Below are 19,036 nucleotides of genomic sequence, written 5' to 3'. Positions count from 1 at the left end.
ATAGCAGCACAGCAGGTATTTTCATTATATGTGAGGCAAAAAACACCAAACTAAAGATTACAAAAATTTACAAACATAAGAAAAGAAAAAGCTGTTGGAATATATGATGTTAAAATGAGAATTTAATGGCAGTGTGCTCAGAGCTTCCTTGGCAAACACTCGTATTAATTAGAAATACTGCTTTCATTTGAGTCATTTGAGTAGGTGTGACTGCTTAGTAGGACTGAGCTGTCTCTTACAAAGAAATATTACCTTGAAGAAATATGTATCTCCAAAGCGTGATAGCAGATGTAGATAACTGATGAGAGACAAAAAAGACAAGTACAAACACATCATTCAGAAATAAATGTTGTTTGGCTCATGGGAGATGACATTTCCATATTGTGGGGTTTTTTTTCCTTTCTATATTTATTTACTTATTCACAGATACACCAAATTTAATATAGCTTTCTGTGTATAGAGGTAACATCTATAGGCCAGAAATGCCATGTACAAAGTTCAAAACCAAAACTGAAATGCTTTAATAGAAATTATTATATATACAAATATATGCTCGTATAATATAATAGTGTTTGAGTTCTTCATGGTATATAATCTTTTGTTCTGTGGACACGTGTAGCATGGCATTCTGAAGCTAGGTACATATATTTTGCAAACATACATGTTTGCAAAAAAAGTATATGCACTATTAGTGGGATGTGGGGACTCTCTTTGCCCACTCTCAGCAAATGACCTGGTTGACAACACCTATTAAGATGAGAATGTCAATTTAAGTAGTTGGTGGCAGGGAGGGGGATTAAATAATTAAAGCTATCCAGCAGCCTTTTCCCAGAATCGTTCCTGTTAAAGAGGAAGACCAGCATCAGCTGAGTTAAACGGTAACCAAGGGACTTCAGAAGGAATTCTGAAATAGAGAAGGAAGTAGTGTGAAAAGAAGTGTAAAAAAAGCATGAAAATGTGTAACAGACAGCAGAGACCTGTGACTGGAAACAGCTAACTGTCCAAACCTGGTTTGACACAGCCCTAAGTCACCCCTCTGGCATCACCCCACTGATAATACACCTCTGCCTTGGCCAGCAGGAGCAGCCTCCCTGTTGAATACTCTGAGCTGCCTGCTCTGCAACTGGGCAGGCAATGCTGCTGGCTGTGAGAAACAAGGACACACATCACAGGTTTGTCTGTGCACATGAACTCACAGGGTGCTTTCTTGCTGGCATGTGCATTAAAAATTTGTAGGGAGTTGCACAGGTGCACATAAAGCTAGAGCACCCACATCTCCTCACAGGAGGGGTGTTCCAGTAGGGTAAGCCATGCTTCCAGAAGAGGGGTTGTGTGCATTTAACCCATGTGTCCAGTGAGAGGGGCAGATGTGCACATAATTCTGTGTATGCATGTGATTAGAGCTCTTTGAGATGAGTTACAGCAGGGTTTTTCAAAATCTGTAGGTGTTTATCAACATTTTGAGGGTCTGTTTTTGCTGTTTATCTGTTGTATTGCTGATACTGATCCTGAACGTATAGGTCACCGAGTGTGGGTTAATTATATGTAGGTGCACATAAACAGTGAGAGAGGCATGTTAGTAGATGAAGGCAACCTGAAAGTGCGGTCATACAAAGGTGGATGCCAGCTTCTTTGTAAAGCCTTCTTGGTAGCAGGTGGTGTGTTGATGCCTTTGCAGTTCCACAACCAGTCCTGCTTCTGTTGAAGGGGTGTTACAGAGATGGTTTCAAACTCTTCTCAGCAGTGCCACAAAACATATCAAGGAGTGCTGACCACAGGTCATGGCTTGGGAGGTTGGATACTGTCTAAAAAAAGAAAAAATAGTCACTGGGTATGTAATGCATTGCTGGGACATGTTGCCAAGGGGGATTGTGGGGTCTCCATCCTTGGAATTTTTCAAGACATGGCTATACATAGCTGTGGCTGACAGTTAGCAAATCAGTAAACCATTTTGATCCACTTTTTGTTATTCTGAATGAAGTTGAACAGTTTTTCTGGGGCAGTAGGTAAAGATGGGGATGGTGAAAGAATTCAGAGGCAGGTTACAAAATGGCTACCTGTAGAGAACAGTGGGTGAGAGGGAGGCAGCCTGTGGAGGTCTGCAATGGTCAACCCAGTGTGGATTTTCATGAACAGTGTATGAGAAGGACTGTGAAATTTGCTAATGAAGTTTAGGTGATAGGCAATGTCTGTGAGGGAAAGCTTGGGATTTTATAAAAGAAGTCAGCTGAGGATTTTACTAAAAGAACTAGGATATAATTTAGTAGTATAGAGCACAAGTTTATGGCTGGTCTGACAGATCAGTGACAAGAAATTCTGAGCTTGGAAGCACATCAGATGGAGATGCAATGAGTTCAGGATTTTAATGGATTATGTGGGTTCAGTGATAACTCAGCTGAATCACAATAACCATCCATGTGACTGTTCTTAACTCATGGTGAGTATAAACCACATTTACCTAAGTGAATCCCAGTTGAGGAAAACTACCTCACAATTGCTGAGCATGATGTTAGTGACAGGGAAAGTATCAATGTGCAGCAATGTTTTGAGCTGCTATAGCGTCGTGATCTGTCTGAGCCTCACTTGTGTGAGGTGCAGTGAGATATTAAGGTTTTGTAGATATGAGCAAAGGAGCTGTCATTCTAAGATGTATTCTGAAGAACTAGTATTAAATCTATTACATGATTCACTGATAAAATCTGGGAAGTATGTTTGCAGTTTTGGTCATCCAGAACATTGAACTGAAAGGGCTATGTACAGATGGTGACTACTAGAATGATAAGGGTAACGAAGAGCTTGTTTTCTAGTCACTAAGGGCAAATCATGCCTGACAAATTTGGTGACCTTCTATGATGGGATTACAGTGTTGGTTGATAATGGAAGAGCAGTGGATGTCACCTACCTGGACTTGTGCAAAGCATTTGATGATGTCCCAACATCCTTGTCTCTAAAAAGGAAAGACATGGTCTGGACGGGTGGGCCACTCAGTTTATAAGGAATTGGCTGGATGGTCACACTCAAAGCTCGGTGGTCTCTATCACATCATCCCCCAGCCTGGACTGACAGTGAGGATTGCTTCTACCTAGGTGCAGGAACTTGTACTTCGTCTTGTTGAACCTCGTGAGGGTCACCCAGACCCACTTCTCTAGCTTGTCCAAGTCCTTCTGGATAGCATCCTGTTCCTCTGGTGTATTGACCACACTATCTTTGTTGGTGACATGAATGGTGGGATTGAGTGGATCCTTATCAAGTTTGCTGACAACACGAAGCTGTGTTGAAAGGAAGAAGTCAGAGAGCTGTGGTCAATGGGACAAAATCTAGTTGGAGGTCTGTGACTAGTGGAGTCCCTCAGGGGTCAATACTGGGACCGGTACTGTTCAGTATTTTCATCAATGACCTGGATGAGGGTACAGAATGTACCCTCAGCAAGTTTGCTGATGACACAAAACTGGGAGGAGTGGCTGACACACCAGAAGGCTGGATACCTGGACAGGCTGGAGTTGGGCAGGGAGAAACTTGATGAAAAATTCAACAAGGGCAAGTCTAGAGTCTTGCATCTGGGGAAGAACAACCCCATGTACCAGTACAGGTTGGGGGCTGATCTGCTGGAGAGCAGTGTAGGAAAAAGGGACCTGGGGGTCTGGGTGGACAGGAGGGTGAGCATGAGCCAGCAATGTGCCCTTTTAGCCAAGAAGGCCAATGGCATCCTGGGGTGCATTAGAAAGGGTGTGGCTAGTAGGTCAAGGGAGGTTCTCCTCCCCCTCTCTTCTGCCTTGGTGAGGCCACATCTGGAGTATTATGTCCAGTTCTGGGCCCCTCAGTTCAAGAAGGACAGGAACTGCTTGAAAGAGTCCAGCACAGAGCCACAAAAATTATTAAGGAGGGAGTGGAACATCTGCTTTATGAGGAGAGGCTAAGGGAGCTGGGTCTCTTTACGTGGGAAAAGAGGAGACTGAGGGGCGACCTCATCAATGTTTACAAATATGTTAAGGGCAAGTGTCTGGAGGACAGAGCCAGGCTTTTTTCAGTGATGTCTAGTGATAGAACAAGGGGCAATGGGTGCAAACTGGAACACAGGAGGTTCCACATAAATATGAGGACAAACTTCTTTACTGTGAGAGTGACAGCACTGGAACAGGCTGCCCAGAGAGGTTGTGGAGTCTCCTTCACTGGAGACATTCAAAACCCGCCTGGACATGTTCCTGTGTGATGTGCTCTAGGTGATCCTGCTCTGGCAGGGGGCTTGGACTAGATGATCTTTCGAGGTTCTTTCCAAACCCTAAGATTCTGTGATTCTGTGTGATTCTGTGTGGTGCAGTCGACACTCTGGAGGGAAGGGGTGTGATCCAGGAGGACCCTGAGAGGCTGGAGGGGTGGGCGTGCAGAAACCCATTAAATCCAACCAAATACAAGGTCCTGCATGTGGGTCAGGGCAATCCAAGCACAAATACAGGCTGGAAGGAGAGCAGCCATGAGGAGAAGAACTTAGGGGTGCTGGTTGATGAGAAGCTCAATATGAGCTGGAAAGGTGTGCTTGCAGCCCAGAAAGGCAACTGTATCCTGGGCTGCATCAAAAGAAGCATGGCCAGCAGGTCAGGGGAGGTGATTCTGCTCCTCTAGTCTGCTGTCATGAGACTCTGGAGTACTCTGACCAGTTTTGGAATCTCCTACATAAGAAGGACATGGAGCTCTTGGAGTGGGTCCAGGGAAGGACCACAAATATTGAAACTCCTATGGAGGCAGGCTGAAAGTGTTGGGGTTGTTCAGCCTGGAGAAGAGAAGGCACTGGGGAGACCTCATAGTAGCCTGCCAGTACCTGAAGGGGCCTACAGGAAAGCTGCAGGAGAGGATGGGGCCTTTTTACAAGGACATGCACTGAGAGGACAAGGGAGAATGGCTTAAAACTGAAAGAGGCTTGTCATCTTTATGATGTTATTACATCTGTGTAAATAAACTTCAGTAAAGTCTTCTTATTCTTTATTTAATTCTTCCTGTGTTTAAATAGGAGGTTCAATTAAGGTAAATGCAGGAATTATTAATATTGAATATATTGTGTGAGTGAGCTTCTGATATATGAAAGCAACATAGCAAAAAGCTTTTCATCTTTTATTCAAATGGAAAGTGTCAGATGGAGGTTAACAAAGTTGTTTTTGTCTGAGGATGCAGAAACAAGTCATCAGGTGATGTAATTTTCCCTTTGCTATTTCAATTTGCAGTGAAATATCAAAGTTAAATTAGTACTGGCAAGGCTTTCTCCACGTCTTCATTCCTCTTCTCTGTTTTGACCTAAAACAGCTGACAAGATGATGGATTATGTGTTGTTTTTTTTCTAGTTTTTCCTGGATAATGCTGTGAAAGCTTTTCCCTCCGTTCTTAATTCATCAAATGCAAGTTTTCCTAATTCAAGTGATCAGACACGGTGGTGTATACAAAACAACTGTTTTTTCCTACCAGTAAGTTCATTTTACATTTCTTTGTTTGTTTACAAGAATTACACTGAACTGACTGTTGCCAGATCTGCCACTGTTTTTTAAGACTTCAGCAAAAGCTTTTTTTTTTTTTTCCAATCACCTGCAACTGCTTTTGAATTAAGCAGGAAGTTAAAGATTAGTATTTCTGGAAACAGAAGTTTTAAATGAATGAGGTCAGAGTAGAAAGCAGGATGTGGATAAAGGATAAACTCTATGGTAGCTAAGAAGTGTAACTCATCCATGCTAACAAACAGGTGTTACAAGGCATCAGGAGAACATAGCAACAACAAAGCAGACTGTGCACTGAAAGCCAGGTTGGTCTGCAGGTGTGTTTCATGAGGACCAGTGGTAGACCTGAAAATATCCACCATTTTCATCATTGACCTGGCAGTAAAAGCGAAATCTGTGATTGTCACAATTCTGTCATTGCATATTTGATTAAGAGGTAGTGTGAGAGGGAGGATAATACAACACTCATGTATTGCTGTACAAACTTTGTAAAAGTTCTGAACTGATTTGAAGAAGATGTCTTAGTGTGAAGAAAAGCAGAGAGGCACATGCAAGAAGAGGTGGAAGGATGTTGCTGCATAAAATGCAATCCTTATCCCGGAGAACACTGATTCTTAAAGTGATTACAGAAGACCTGCAGTTGAAAGTAGCAAGCTGTATGTTGTGCCAAAATAGGTCAAGACTTTTGGATAAATAAGCAAGAGGCAGTGAGAGTAGTGAGATTATGTTATCTCTATGCAGAACTGATGAGACTAGTACCAGAATGGTGTGTGCTGATTTCCACACAATATGTTTTACATGAAACAGATATTCAGTATGTCGAGATAAACAATCCCAGGCACACACAAAAGCAAATGTTAATTATGTATAGAACTCTCCCCCTGGAAAAGAACAATTGCAGTAACTACAGCACTTAACAGATTTTCAGCATCTGCCTGATAGAAAGACAGCAGAGCATGAGTTTCTGTTTCTTATTTTCAAATGTAGCTAACTAAATACCACCAGGTATCGATAGGTGCCATTGTCTTCTTTTGGCACTGACAGCAACTTATCTTTGTTATCAAAGAAATTATGCGGTCCTTCTCCCAGCCTCTGCATGTGTTCACACTCACAGGCATATAGTAATAAATTGTTCCAATGCCTGTTTATATTTGTTTGCTTCTTTAGTTAGCAGGTATTCTATTCATCTTTATATTGCTTGTTATAGTTTTGAACATCTTAAAAGGTGTTTTTTTTCTCTTTTTTATAGCAAATTCTCCAACAAGCATCTTAAGGATGCAGTTTTCGTAAACTATACTCATTATCAAGATTCAGTTGGCTTAAAAAATGCATTACTTAATCAAAAAAGATTTGTCTTTGATAATACGTCACAAAATATACATTTAGTTGTCACTTCTGTTAATAGATGAAAAATTTAGGTTGGTTAAAGTTTTTAAAAACATTTTCGCTCGTCGCATCTCAAATGCACATCATTTTCATCCTCAGGCACTGAATAACTTCTAACTTGAAAAAGTCAGTAATTCCTTCTGAGTTACTATTTTTTATCTTAATTTTTTAAAAAAAGAAAGATATGTGGAAACAAAATTCTTCTCTGTTTACTAAATGAGAGACTGAATACGTGAGCTGCAAAACATTGGTTTCCTAAAATTAAAAATTCTAATTTTTGAATCTGTGTGTTTGCTTTAAGCTTTATTCATGTTGATCAACTTCCTGTGACTTATGATAGTGGGCATGACAGATGTATTGACTATGTCATCTAAAATGAGTGAATAAGAGATTTTTAAATTGTTTCAGCCCCAATAAAATTTAGTTAATTTTGAAGAAGACCAGTAGATTATTCCCCTCCTCCACCCCCCAAAACAACTTTTTTGGAGTTGTGTTGCTTGCTTTCTTGCTCTTTTTAATGACTTAGCAAAGATGACACAGTACTTTATAGGGACTTCGCTTGTGTTTAGTTTTGTGTAGTTTTGGTATGATGCTTTTGTGGTTTCCATATAATAGAATCTAGGCCTGGGAGATTTCAAGTCATGAATATCTGTTCCTGTGATAAAATACAGTCTGGTATCAGTGCTGCCACCTCCACATACCGAATAAATAGAAGTTATAATACTGACTTCTAAAAGATGCAGTTTCGAAATGCACTTTATTTGATGAGGGAATTCCAGACTGACTTTGTTCTCAAGTTTTTCTCCATAGACAAATTGAAGCAGGATGCCTTTTTACTTTAGTCAAGATCTTTATAACCACAGAACTATAGGTCTTAGCTTTTAAGGGAAGAGGTCAAAGGCACTGGGCTGGGTCACTACAAAGGATTGGTACACTAGGACTCTGCCTTGGAAAAAGCCTCAATGCCTGTCTAGTCTGAGTACATTTCTTTCTTCAGCAAGTTGTACAGAGGTGTAGGATGAACAAGCTTGAAACAGGTCTTCACTAAGAAACAAGCCCAGTATACCAGCACGCAAAAGCTGTAATTTTTTCCCAGCTGGGCATTAAATCCTCTGTTGGAAAGTTCATGTTTGTTTGAAGAACTGAGACCACTTGGCCCAGGAGACAGGCTGCCAGTTTCCTGACAGCTTGCAATTTTTGTGTTTTAGCAAAAAACAGAGCTCTCATGCTGTACATATGACAGTAATTCCACTGGTCCTGATTTTCTGTATAAGTACTTTTACTGATTCTACACCAAATTGTTACTGCTTTTAAGTGTCTTGCCTGTTTTGTAGCCGAATGCATCCTTCTGAGAAGCTAGCTAGAATGCCAGTTACCTTTATTCCTTATTCTTTATTTGAAGCATTTGGTCTTGCACTTCCTCCTCTAAGTTTATTTTCAACTTCTTTTGCATTAGTCTGAAAAGCTAAAAGGGTTTGAGAAAGATTGAAGCTAGAGTTTTTAAGTGTTGACTAAAATATTAAAAGGGTGAATTTTAAGTTCATTTAACAGGAATTAAAAGATTTTTTTTCAGTGCTGAGCATTCAGAAACAATCATTCCTATACGTAAGTTACAGTTTGAAAAAGGTTTATTTAAGGTGACATTAAAAAAAAAAAAAAAAAAAGCTTAATGACTTGGTATGGCTGTTCAGAGTTGCTCACAGACTCATTTCCAGATCTGCTTGTTGCTTACTGCAAGCTTGCCTTGTAATACACAAAATAAGAGTCTGCATTCTTAACTGTGGCTGTACCACTCTTCTCTAATCCATCAACCCATGTCAGAAATCTTAGCTGAAATTTTAAGTCTAGTCTAGATATTCTTATGGCTGAATTCCCACTGTATTTGGGGAGTGACCTCTGTGGGAATGCAGCCATCAGAGAAGGGGGTTTTTTTGGTGATTCTGAACAGTAGTTCTTTATATTTCTTATTTCAAGCAGAAATGCAAGCAAATTACAGTAATGGCAGTGACTGAGATGTAAGATTAATTCTGTCTCTTGGGTGCTGTGAAAATTATTCTTCTTGGTGATCCTTCAAAATTGATAAACAGTGATTCAGGTTCTGTTGAAAGTACTGCCATCAACAAGTCAACAGTAGTCTGAAAACAGCATGTCTAGAAATAGAATGCTTTGTAGTTTCAGAAAAGGTAACTTCCTTACAAGGTGCAGGACTGTAACTTTCATATAATATCTTTGGCAAAAGGCTGTATAGTGAGGACTAAGATAATAATTCTAGTGAGAATGCATTATTCCTGTTTTGACATTGATTTTGTTGTCCTAATCCATTTCCAGAAAGTATCCAGAGAAAAGATTTTTCCAGGAATTTAACTTCAACTATACATATTTTTGTTGGTATATAGAACATAGAAAAGAAAAGTCTTTTTTAACAATTGAATGTGTTTTAATGTAGTCATAACTCAAGAGGATGTGACAGAATTATTTTTTTTTAATTTATATTATGCATAGGCCATGGTAATAATTTTGTATTCTTTTTATCTTAGCTGTCTTTCTACAGTTTGTTAAATTGCAAATCTATGAGGTTCATAACAACTGTGTATTGCATCAATTTATAAGTACTGCAAATATAGGCATTGAAATTATTGTTCTCAGATCTTTAGACATTTTACCTTGACCCTCATTCTAGTAGTACATGCAGGGTAGTTATTAAACTCAAGGATGAGTGAAAACCTTTCAGTGGCACAGGAATAAATCTTTTGTCAGTCTGCTGGCAGCAGGCTCTTGCATTAGACTGCAACACCAGCAGTGGCATCCCATGAGCAGGCACTCCTCACTGCTGCAGATGAGTAAATCAAATGTGACAATAAGTGAAAGATAGGGAGCATAAATAAGGAGGGTAATCTGGATTTTATTGAGTTTTGAGTGAATTGGAGCCCAGTAAGAAAAAGAACCTATTCTATGAAATAGCAACATGTAGATGTTACTGACTGTAAAGCATAATGTCCCAGGTTGTGATGGATTCCATGCTTAAGTGGTCAGTCAATAATTTGGTTTTTAAACTAGCCTGAGCATTTTATTTTGTATTATTTCCCACTCAAGAGCCAAATTCTAAATCTTTTTTGTTTGATTTTTCTTTGCCAGTATTTTATATACAGCTGCATATTAGGGCTCATTTCCTGCTCTGTTTTCCTGAGGATAAATTATGAGTTGAAAATGGTAATAATGTTGATTGCATTGGTGGGCTACAATGTTATCCTTCTGCACACTCATGGGCCCATACTGGATGACTACAGCAAATTTATGTATGCAATGGCACCTCTTAGAAGGTAGGTGGATAACTCCAGTCCTTATGAAATTAATATCAATTAAATGCTACCTATGGCAGTTCTTATGTCATGGAACAATTTTTTTTCTCTGTGTTTGGTTATATAATCTGTAAGTCACAATTTAAAATCATTGTCATGCTGCAGTTAATATATAATGTCACACATTAGAGTACTAGAATGAAATCAACAAGTCTGGGCAAGGTGTTTGAAACATATGCTATAGGAAATAAAGTATGGTTTAATTTGCATTTTTGTAATAAAGGGCATTGGGAAGAAGTCATTGTTAAGGTTGTTAATCACAGTTTTCCTCATGTTGAGGTGGAACTTCCTGTGTTCTAGTTTGCATCCATTGCCCCTCATCCTGTCACAAAGCATGACTGAAAAGAGATTGGCCTCTCCTTCTTGACACCCACCCTTCAGATACTTATACACATTAATAAGACCCCCTCTCTGTCTTTTCTCTAGACTAAACAGGCCCAGGCCTCAGCCTTTCCTCATAAGGCAGGTGTTCCAGTCCCTTAACCACCCTCATATTCCTCTGTAGGACTCTCTCAAGTAAATCCCTGTCCCTCTTGAACTGGGGAGCCCAGAACTGGACACAATACTCCAGGTGGGGTCTCACCGGGGCAGAATAGAGGAGGAGAACCTCCCTTTACCTGCTGAACACACTCCTCTTAATGCACCCCAGGATACCATTGGCCTTCTTGGCCACAAGGACACATGTCTGTCCCATGGATAACTTGTTGTCCACCAGAACGCCAAGGTCCTTCTGCACAGAGCTGCTTACTAGCAGATTGGCTCCTAATCTGTACTGGTGCCTAGTGTTATTCCTCCCCAGGTGCAGAACTCTACACTTTTGTTGAACCTCATCAGGTTCCTCTTTGCCCATTTAAGGCTATTAAAGCCTATTCGCTGCAAGCCAAATACAAACTAGTACATTGTCTTAGAAGTTTACAAATTCTGTCTTAGCTATTGAAAAAATTAGCAGACCGACAGACTTGCTACACTTAAAAGTTTGTGTGTTAAATTTTCTCTGAGACTGCTGAAACCTTTGTTGTATATGATTATATGTAAGATCAAAATTATTTATCTAATTACAAGTATTACTGTGTAAAATAATTATTGGAGACATGTAATTTCTTCCTTATTTTCAAAGCAAAGAGGTGATCCTCTTCTATGTAGGCTGAGTGTGCATTCCATATGTCACAACCGAAAAATGAATGAATATTCAGCATAGAGTGTCAGTATTCTTTTCCTGTGCTGTAAGCTGCTCAAGATCTTTAAGACATGGAGACAACCATGGAAAAAGAAATGAATTTTTAAAATAAGTTTTCTTTGCACTTAATTCTAAAGATTAAATTAACAAATCCAGGTCCTTTTTTTTTTCATTTGTCAGCAGAAAGGATATCTGTGTGATGAGACAGAAGACTACTAGACAGTATAGAAAGTGTATGTGTCTGGTAGCTTCCGCCAGCCAAGTTGTGTGTCTGTTGAATTTTCCTTCATAAATCTCTCACCAAGATTCTTCTTTCAGTGGCATCAGTAGGAGAGTGCTAGTGCTTTTTTTTCCCTTTCTTCACATTCACTAGCTTCACTCAAGCTCTCCATTACAAAAGTAGTGTTATTACATAAACATTTATTTTTAATCTGCCTGTATAAATTAAGCGCCAAATGCTCTCACTTTGTAAGCAAACAAGGGTATTATTTTAACTAAATCCTCATCTTATTACTGGACTTCAAAATGTAGGCACATTTGCACCAAATGTAGTAGAAGTAATTAAAGCTACCTAATTGATGTAATAATATTTCATCAACTAATAAAGCATATAATATTTGAATGATCTTAGTTTACATACCAGAAAGTACTATAAATTGTGGTCTTAGTCTTGTGCTGAAGTAATTTTGTTTTAAATTTTGAGCAGCTAGCTTTACTTATGTTCTTATTTTATAGGCCAGGAATACTGAAAGACCTGAAGACAATGGGCTCAATTTCTTTGTTTATATTCTTCATCACTTTACTGGTTTTGGGTAGACAGGTAAGATTCACACTTCATCTACATCAGTGGACACAATGCCAGCCTCCATGTGCTGCCTGCCACCTCCTCAGACATTTTTTAGATTATCTGACCAACAGCTTCATGTCGTTCTGTCCCACACCCTTGCAAAGGAGTGTCAGAAGCATCTAAAAAGCTATTTCCTCTATTACCTTCCAATATGGCCTTAAAACTCACCAATAACTGTCAGTGAGACTGTAGACATTATGCTGATAGTGTGCTGTGACTATTGCTTGTCATGCTGACCAATATTGTTTCATAGCTTCCTTGCGTGCTCCCATCTGTCTGCATCCATCTGCTGTCTCCCTAGATGCTTAATTACAAGCTATTTTCTTCACAGTTATTACAATTTGATGCAGACACAGAAACAATGTAACATGCACCCAGAAGTGTACCACATGCTGAGGCCACAGTTCCACTGAAACTATGACCCAATGAGAAACTAGTTTTTTTATTACCCAGTTGTGCTTTTCCAGTACAAACATGATCTCAGTGGTCTTACCCGTTATGAAGTTGAGGGCAGGTGCAAGGGCAGTTCTTTAAAACATCAGGTCTGTCCATAATCTGTGGCTAAGAGCTGCAATGCCAGCCCGTCGTGCCAGAAATGATGCAGTGCACGAGACAGGGCTCTGAGATGGAAGGCACAATCTGAGAGATCTCCTGAACAGCCTGTACCCTCATAGCCTGCAGCCTTGGGGGGGATTTTTTATCCCAGTCTGTCTTTAAATCACTCAGTTACATTGCAATTCCCTGAAACATAATGACTGTATTTAAATCGCCAAGCAGGCCCTGCAGGTTACTAGACAAAAAATTCCTATCTGGCAGCTTCTCCAGTATTTGCTGTCGTGGGGAACATTCTTCTTGAGTTAGAAATAACATGCTTCATCTCCCCTGCTGCCAGCACCATATTAGAGTTTGCTCATTTGATGATGGTAGCAGAGAGTGGGGCTGTAGCACAGCTATTTCCACTCAAAAAGAGGGATAAATACTTCCTCACACCAGCTGAGAACTTTTAGTCCCTATCAGCCAAGGTGTCAGATGTAGGTAGTGGGTGCCACACCAAGAAAAAAGGAATGTCATCTTTATTGGGCACGGAGAGTATTTCTTGGTGGGTTCAGTCATGTCAACAGGAAAGTTCGGTTTGCATACAACTGAGTGTGTCACACTGACTGAAAAATGATCCTGCAATGGACAAAGTCTTTGTTTTCAGAGCTGTAGGTTGTTTGTGGCTCTTTAGTCTTTTGCTTTTGATTGTTTCTGCTGATTTATTCTCCCTTAAAGAATGGCAAGAAAAAAGCCTCTGTGATTTCAAACACTCTCAAGCAAAGTCTAAATGGTAACTAGAAAATGTTATGAACTAATTTTAATACATACCTGGCATAGGACCTGCCATTTGAAGTTAGTGATACTGACTGGTAGCACATGGTTGGGAAAAGAATAGGGGAGGAAATGAACCTGCACAGAGTGACCCTTCTAGAGACATATGCTTCCCACCTTCTGCTATTTGGCATTTCTGTGGCAACATTTAAGGACTGTTGGTTGCTCTGCATTCTGTTACACTGTCTGATCCCTTCCCGGTCTGTCTGATACTGAATTTCACAATTTGATAAAATGTCATGCAAAAGTGTCCATCTTCTTGTTTGTTTTTAAACTTTCTGTTTGCTGCTTCAATCGAGTGGCACTTGCAGGACACTGTCAAGCCATCTTGGCAGTGTAGGCAAAGTAGAATTCTCCTTTGCCTTTCTTCCACTGAGAGTGATAAACAAGTAATTTCTCTGTTGCTATTGGATTTTTCTGCTTTGCAGATAATCACATCCCTTTTCTCTTAATATCTGATTATTTTAACAATGCTAATTATAATAGCCACTGATTAAAAGGGTGGTCTTTCCATTTCCCTTAAGCTGGCATTGGTGCTCCTCTGACCCCAGGGTGAGTAACCAGAATGTTTATGTAAACAAAAAGTGAATGCTTTCCTAGAAGTGTAGGTCTGTGAACCTGCTAACCAGTGGTCAGAGAGATGCCCCTCCTGAGGAAAAAGCAGAGTGGGGAATGTGTGTCTCTGATTGAATGGGAATGAAGAGAGGGAGAGGTAGTATATAATTAGAGGTTATATGAGCCAACGTATTTCTCAGGTACAACTAATGCTTTTAGCTGCACAACCAGCATCACCACTGAAAGAAGTAGGCCTCTCCTCAGCTACTCAGTCTTATCCTTGTACCTTCTCATTTGTGCTGGCACAGCTGCCTGTGGAGCTGTATAGTGGCCCTAAATAGGTTTAAAAATTAACCCTGGAAGGTTTTCAGCTAGATCTATTTCCTAAACTGGTTTTATGATGTGGCTGCAGCAATGCTTGTGCCAAAGAATGAGCATAGGATGAGAGTGAGCAGCCAGAAGTGAGGTGGAGAAAGCAGAACTGCTTTTTTTTTTTTATGCTCATGCCAGCGTAGGCTACAGCCATTCCCTGGCACTGAGACTGAGTGACACATTCCATTCTGCATGCATGCCATTAGTTATTTCTAAATAGGCTGGCAGCAGGCAGATGATATGTTGAGGATGGTGACTCTTGCACCCTGCCCAGGCATTGCCTGGGGAAGTACAGATTGGCATGGGCGGGACTCTGTAAGGAGTGTGTTCACATTTAAACACTATTGATCATTAAATGTCTCATGGCTTAGCTTGAATTAGTGGTGTTGACATAGCCTGTGAATTCCTTTCCCATCAGTACCTAAAATTACACATATCCCAATGCTCTGTAGGCCAGGTGAATATTTTTACCATGACTGATTATTTTGTGTTTTTCCACACTGAATTTCATTGGCTGTTTAACTGCCCAGATGTTCATGGCAATTTCCCTCAGCCATGAAAACTCTTTCTTTGTCATCTCTGTTCTACTTTTTAGTGAGCTGTTACTCTGTGAGAGGATCCTTCTCCTCTTAGATAATGTAGTCTGTTCAAGAGCCTCTTCTGAAAGTTTTTAATGAAAACTTATTTCAAAATTCCCTCCTATTCACACGTCCATTGACTTCTTCTAACAGATGGAGGCATGTTTATAAAACAGGTGTCAACTCTTCCCTATTGTATCAGCTTTAGCTAATATGTCTACATAGCTCTTTTCCTTAGTGTGGCTTTTTCCAAAGTACTTTATTGTTCTCAGCATCACCCCAGGACTTTTCCAAAGATTTACACATTCTGTCCTTACCATTTGTAAGTTATCTGATGCTGTGGCTGTTTTGAATGACCAGGCTATCTGTCACAAGTTTGAGACCAGCAGCTTTTCATTTTTGTTACTTTAGAGCCGATCAGTTCTTGTTGATCAACTTATTAATGTGTTCTAAGACATCTGCTGCTGATGCTCCATGTTGAGACCATTTCTCAGACTTGCTGTGTGTGAGTAATGGCTGTGAGGTGGAATCTCCTTAGCTCCCTCACCTGAATAAAACCCCATATTTAATTTCTATTGATCTGACCTACTTTAGTGCTGCCTTTGCTGACCTCTTTACTGAATGCCGTAGCATTCATCTCCTCTTGACTGTAGACACTTAGAGCATAGACAGCTACTCCTGAGCTGCTTATCTTGAATTTCTATGTGACATTCTTTCAGTGAGAATTAGTTCATTGCCTAGCTCAGGCAAGTATTGAAAATAGACCCAGGTGTGTGTCCCACTAGAATTTAAAAATATAAACCCATCAATGAGACATTAATCAGTTCTTGTTGCACTTAACTGCTTTTGCCCAAGAAGTTACTACTGATTTGAACTTCTGGGGCTGTATTGCATTGCCTTGCACAGATGCATGGTAGTCTCTTGTCCTGGAGGAGGCCAATTGCTCTCTGCTGCCTGGAGGAGCACACTGTCCTTCATGCCTCCCTGGGTGTTCCACTATGCTCACCCACTGGGAAGTACTGTCAAGTAAAGCAGCATAAGGTGAAGAAGGAAGCTTTTGTATCTCAAGGATATTGTGCCTGCAGATGTATAAAGGCCATTCTGAGATATCTTCATTCTAATATGTTGAAAATATTCTGGAAATAACATGTAAAAATATGAAAAGACCTTGACTTTCCTATGACTGTGAGGCTACAAAGATTGTACAGGATCTTTAATGACATATATACAAAATCAACCAGCTCATACAAACAAAAAAAATCCACATTTTAAAGTACCTTTTATTTAAGTACTGCTTTTTTATTTTAAAAAATCTGAATAGTAATTTTGGCATAAGATGCACTGATTTTTAATTTTCAAAATTAATTATAGAATACATTCTGATGTATTTTCTCTGATTTCTGAGTTGTCTTTGCCTAAATTTCATTCGGTAAATAATAAATCTGTAAGTAAGCTGTCTGTTTAGTATGAGCTCTTTAAAGAGAAAATACAGCTCTTTGAAGATTTCAGCTTATACAGTCCTTTTTCTTTTCAAGGCGAAGTTGGTACAATATATGGAGACCTAATTTCAGATTTATGCCAGGCATCCAGTTTCCTTTTGTCAATATATGCAAATAATTTTAACATCCTAGGTTTTTACTGGATATTTTTTCTGCATGAGTACAGTTGGTGGCATTCAAATTTATCATCTGTGTGGGAACTTAGATATATGAATATATAATATGCATATTTAAAAGCTTGCCAAATCATTTTAATACCATCTCATTTCAACTTTCTACTCTAGCTTTGGCTGTAATCTCAACAAAATATCTATGAATCATTTTGAGCTGTGACAGCCACTGTCCAATCAGAAGGTCTACTCTCTTTTTGATGTGAACGCTTACAGACTGCTAATATTATTAGCTAACATTTTTAGGGTTTTCTATGATAAGATTGTCATCATAATCATGTTCTCCTGGTTAATAACATAGTCTTCACTGAAGCTGCATGATAGCCTTAAACCATTGGACTACATTGAAATAGCTCTTGATTTATATCAGCTTAAATGAGATAGTCAGGGCAGTGGAGGCTTTAGTTCACAAATAATGCCATAGAATTTACAACAAAACATTGGCAATATTGAAAAAGAGTAGAGGCAGCTCCACAGAACTGCATTTTTATTCATTTTTCAACATCTTTTTAATGAAATTGGATCTCCAAGAATACTGATATTCCAAGAATGTTATGCATTACCATATAGTTGCAGATATTGTTATTGTTGGCCATGTTAAAAACCAATTATTCGAACTCTGGGACCAAAACAAGAAAAGAGGGTAAAGTATTATAGAAAGCAATGTGGAAAAAAATAAATTTAACAAACAAACAAAAAACCCAAAACCAAACAAATAAACAAAACAAAACAAAGAACTGGGTTGGGCCATTGTTGATACATTGATAATGATTTAATAAACTGAAGGCATAATATTTCAACTAAGTGGGTAAAAGTTAGAGTTTTCCTGAAACTCCCGTTATTGCAAGTCAAATTCTACACTTCAGATAAATAAGACATCTTACTAAGTTGCAGAAGTTAAAATAATTTCTGTAATAGTGTTTGATTTTAATTAATTTCTACTAAATTAATTTCTACTAAAGCCTGAGAGTAAATAAATAAATCTTCCATTGTTTTTTCCATTGTTCCACCTTGCAACTTTATTTTTTTCCTGGGCCTTTTTATGGGCCTTTTTTTGGGGAGGGGGGCAGAGGGGGAGGGTAGTAGGCTTGTAAGTTTGATGAAATGTATGTTACAGAGTGTGTGCTTGGGGTTCGATTTCTGTGGATCTGGAATTGTACTTGAGAGGTCAAATAACAAGCCTTGTAGGGGTGGTGTACTGTGCTTATTTTGTCTCTTAAACCTGTACTCCAGCAGGACAAGATGCCTATTGTTTCTTTACCTCTGTGTCCTCTTGTAACAGAATGAATATTACTGTAGGTTAGATTTCCTGTGGAAGAACAAGTTCAAAAAAGAGCGGGAGGAGATTGAAACCATGGAGAACCTAAACCGAGTGCTTCTGGAGAACGTGCTTCCAGCCCACGTAGCTGAACACTTCTTGGCAAGGAACCTGAAGAATGAGGTCAGCCATTTCTATATATCCTCTGCTTTGTAAGAAAGCAGCATATCCTGGAAATACCACTTAAAGTTAATTTGACCAGTAGGTCCATACAGCAAGACTATGGATTTATAGTCACTTTACTTGCTGCTTACCTACCTGAAAGGCTTGCTTTTCAGCACTGAATGCACTTCAGTAGCTTCAAGTAAAAAATGTGAAATTATTTTAAGTGGCAATGCACTTTGCTGTTTGAAGGAGGGTAGAAAAGGATGAGGAGGAAAAACAGGATGGTTGCATCAACATGGATTTCTGTTTAAATCATATGCATTCAGATACTTTTTCCTTTGGGATCAGAGTGGAGCTGCATCCAGGTTCAGAATTTTCTTCTGGTGACTGGAGACCTTGCTTACTGGAGTGAAAATTAACCTTTTCCTTGAAACAGTGGCTATGTTAATTCTGAGGCCTAAATTACCTGTTTACCCACTGCTTATGGAACTAATCCAAGCACCAGAAAAGTCAACCAAAAAGACCCTGTTGACTCTGGTGGAAATTAGATCTGCTCCTAATACTACTTTATGGTTTTAATAAAGGAACAAAAAGGATTAAAAAATAAAAGTGTTTATAGAGAGCAGCATTTCTAGAGATCTTAAATGCAATAGTTTGTATTACTTGTGCATACCAAACATGTGTTCCAAAACTGACAAAAGAGAGGAGAGGGCATCTTTAGAGATTATTTTTTAATCTCCTGAGTCAAAAAGGACAATGTCTTCCCTTTCAATGTGGTTTTCATTAAGCAATACTAATCAGTACTTTATATCGTACTTTAGT

General features: G+C 39.2%; 1 protein-coding gene across 2 annotated transcripts in view; it reads left to right on the top strand.

Annotated features, from left to right (window-relative positions):
• ADCY2 (adenylate cyclase 2) overlaps positions 1-19,036 on the top strand; it is a 230,638-nt gene that overhangs the window by 191,819 nt on the left and 19,783 nt on the right. The window contains exons 17-20 of one of the 2 annotated variants that reach the window (XM_051611651.1): positions 5,334-5,453; positions 10,002-10,186; positions 12,138-12,222; positions 18,074-18,232. In XM_051611651.1, the coding sequence (XP_051467611.1) occupies positions 5,334-5,453; positions 10,002-10,186; positions 12,138-12,222; positions 18,074-18,232 (549 nt within the window). The remainder of the gene's footprint in view (positions 1-5,333; positions 5,454-10,001; positions 10,187-12,137; positions 12,223-18,073; positions 18,233-19,036) is intronic. The other variant, XM_051611652.1, reaches the window with a different exon arrangement.

This window comes from Apus apus, chromosome 2 (assembly GCF_020740795.1).
Source record: "Apus apus isolate bApuApu2 chromosome 2, bApuApu2.pri.cur, whole genome shotgun sequence".
NCBI lineage: Eukaryota > Metazoa > Chordata > Aves > Apodiformes > Apodidae > Apus > Apus apus.
This window is presented reverse-complemented; position numbering and strand designations above follow the sequence as displayed.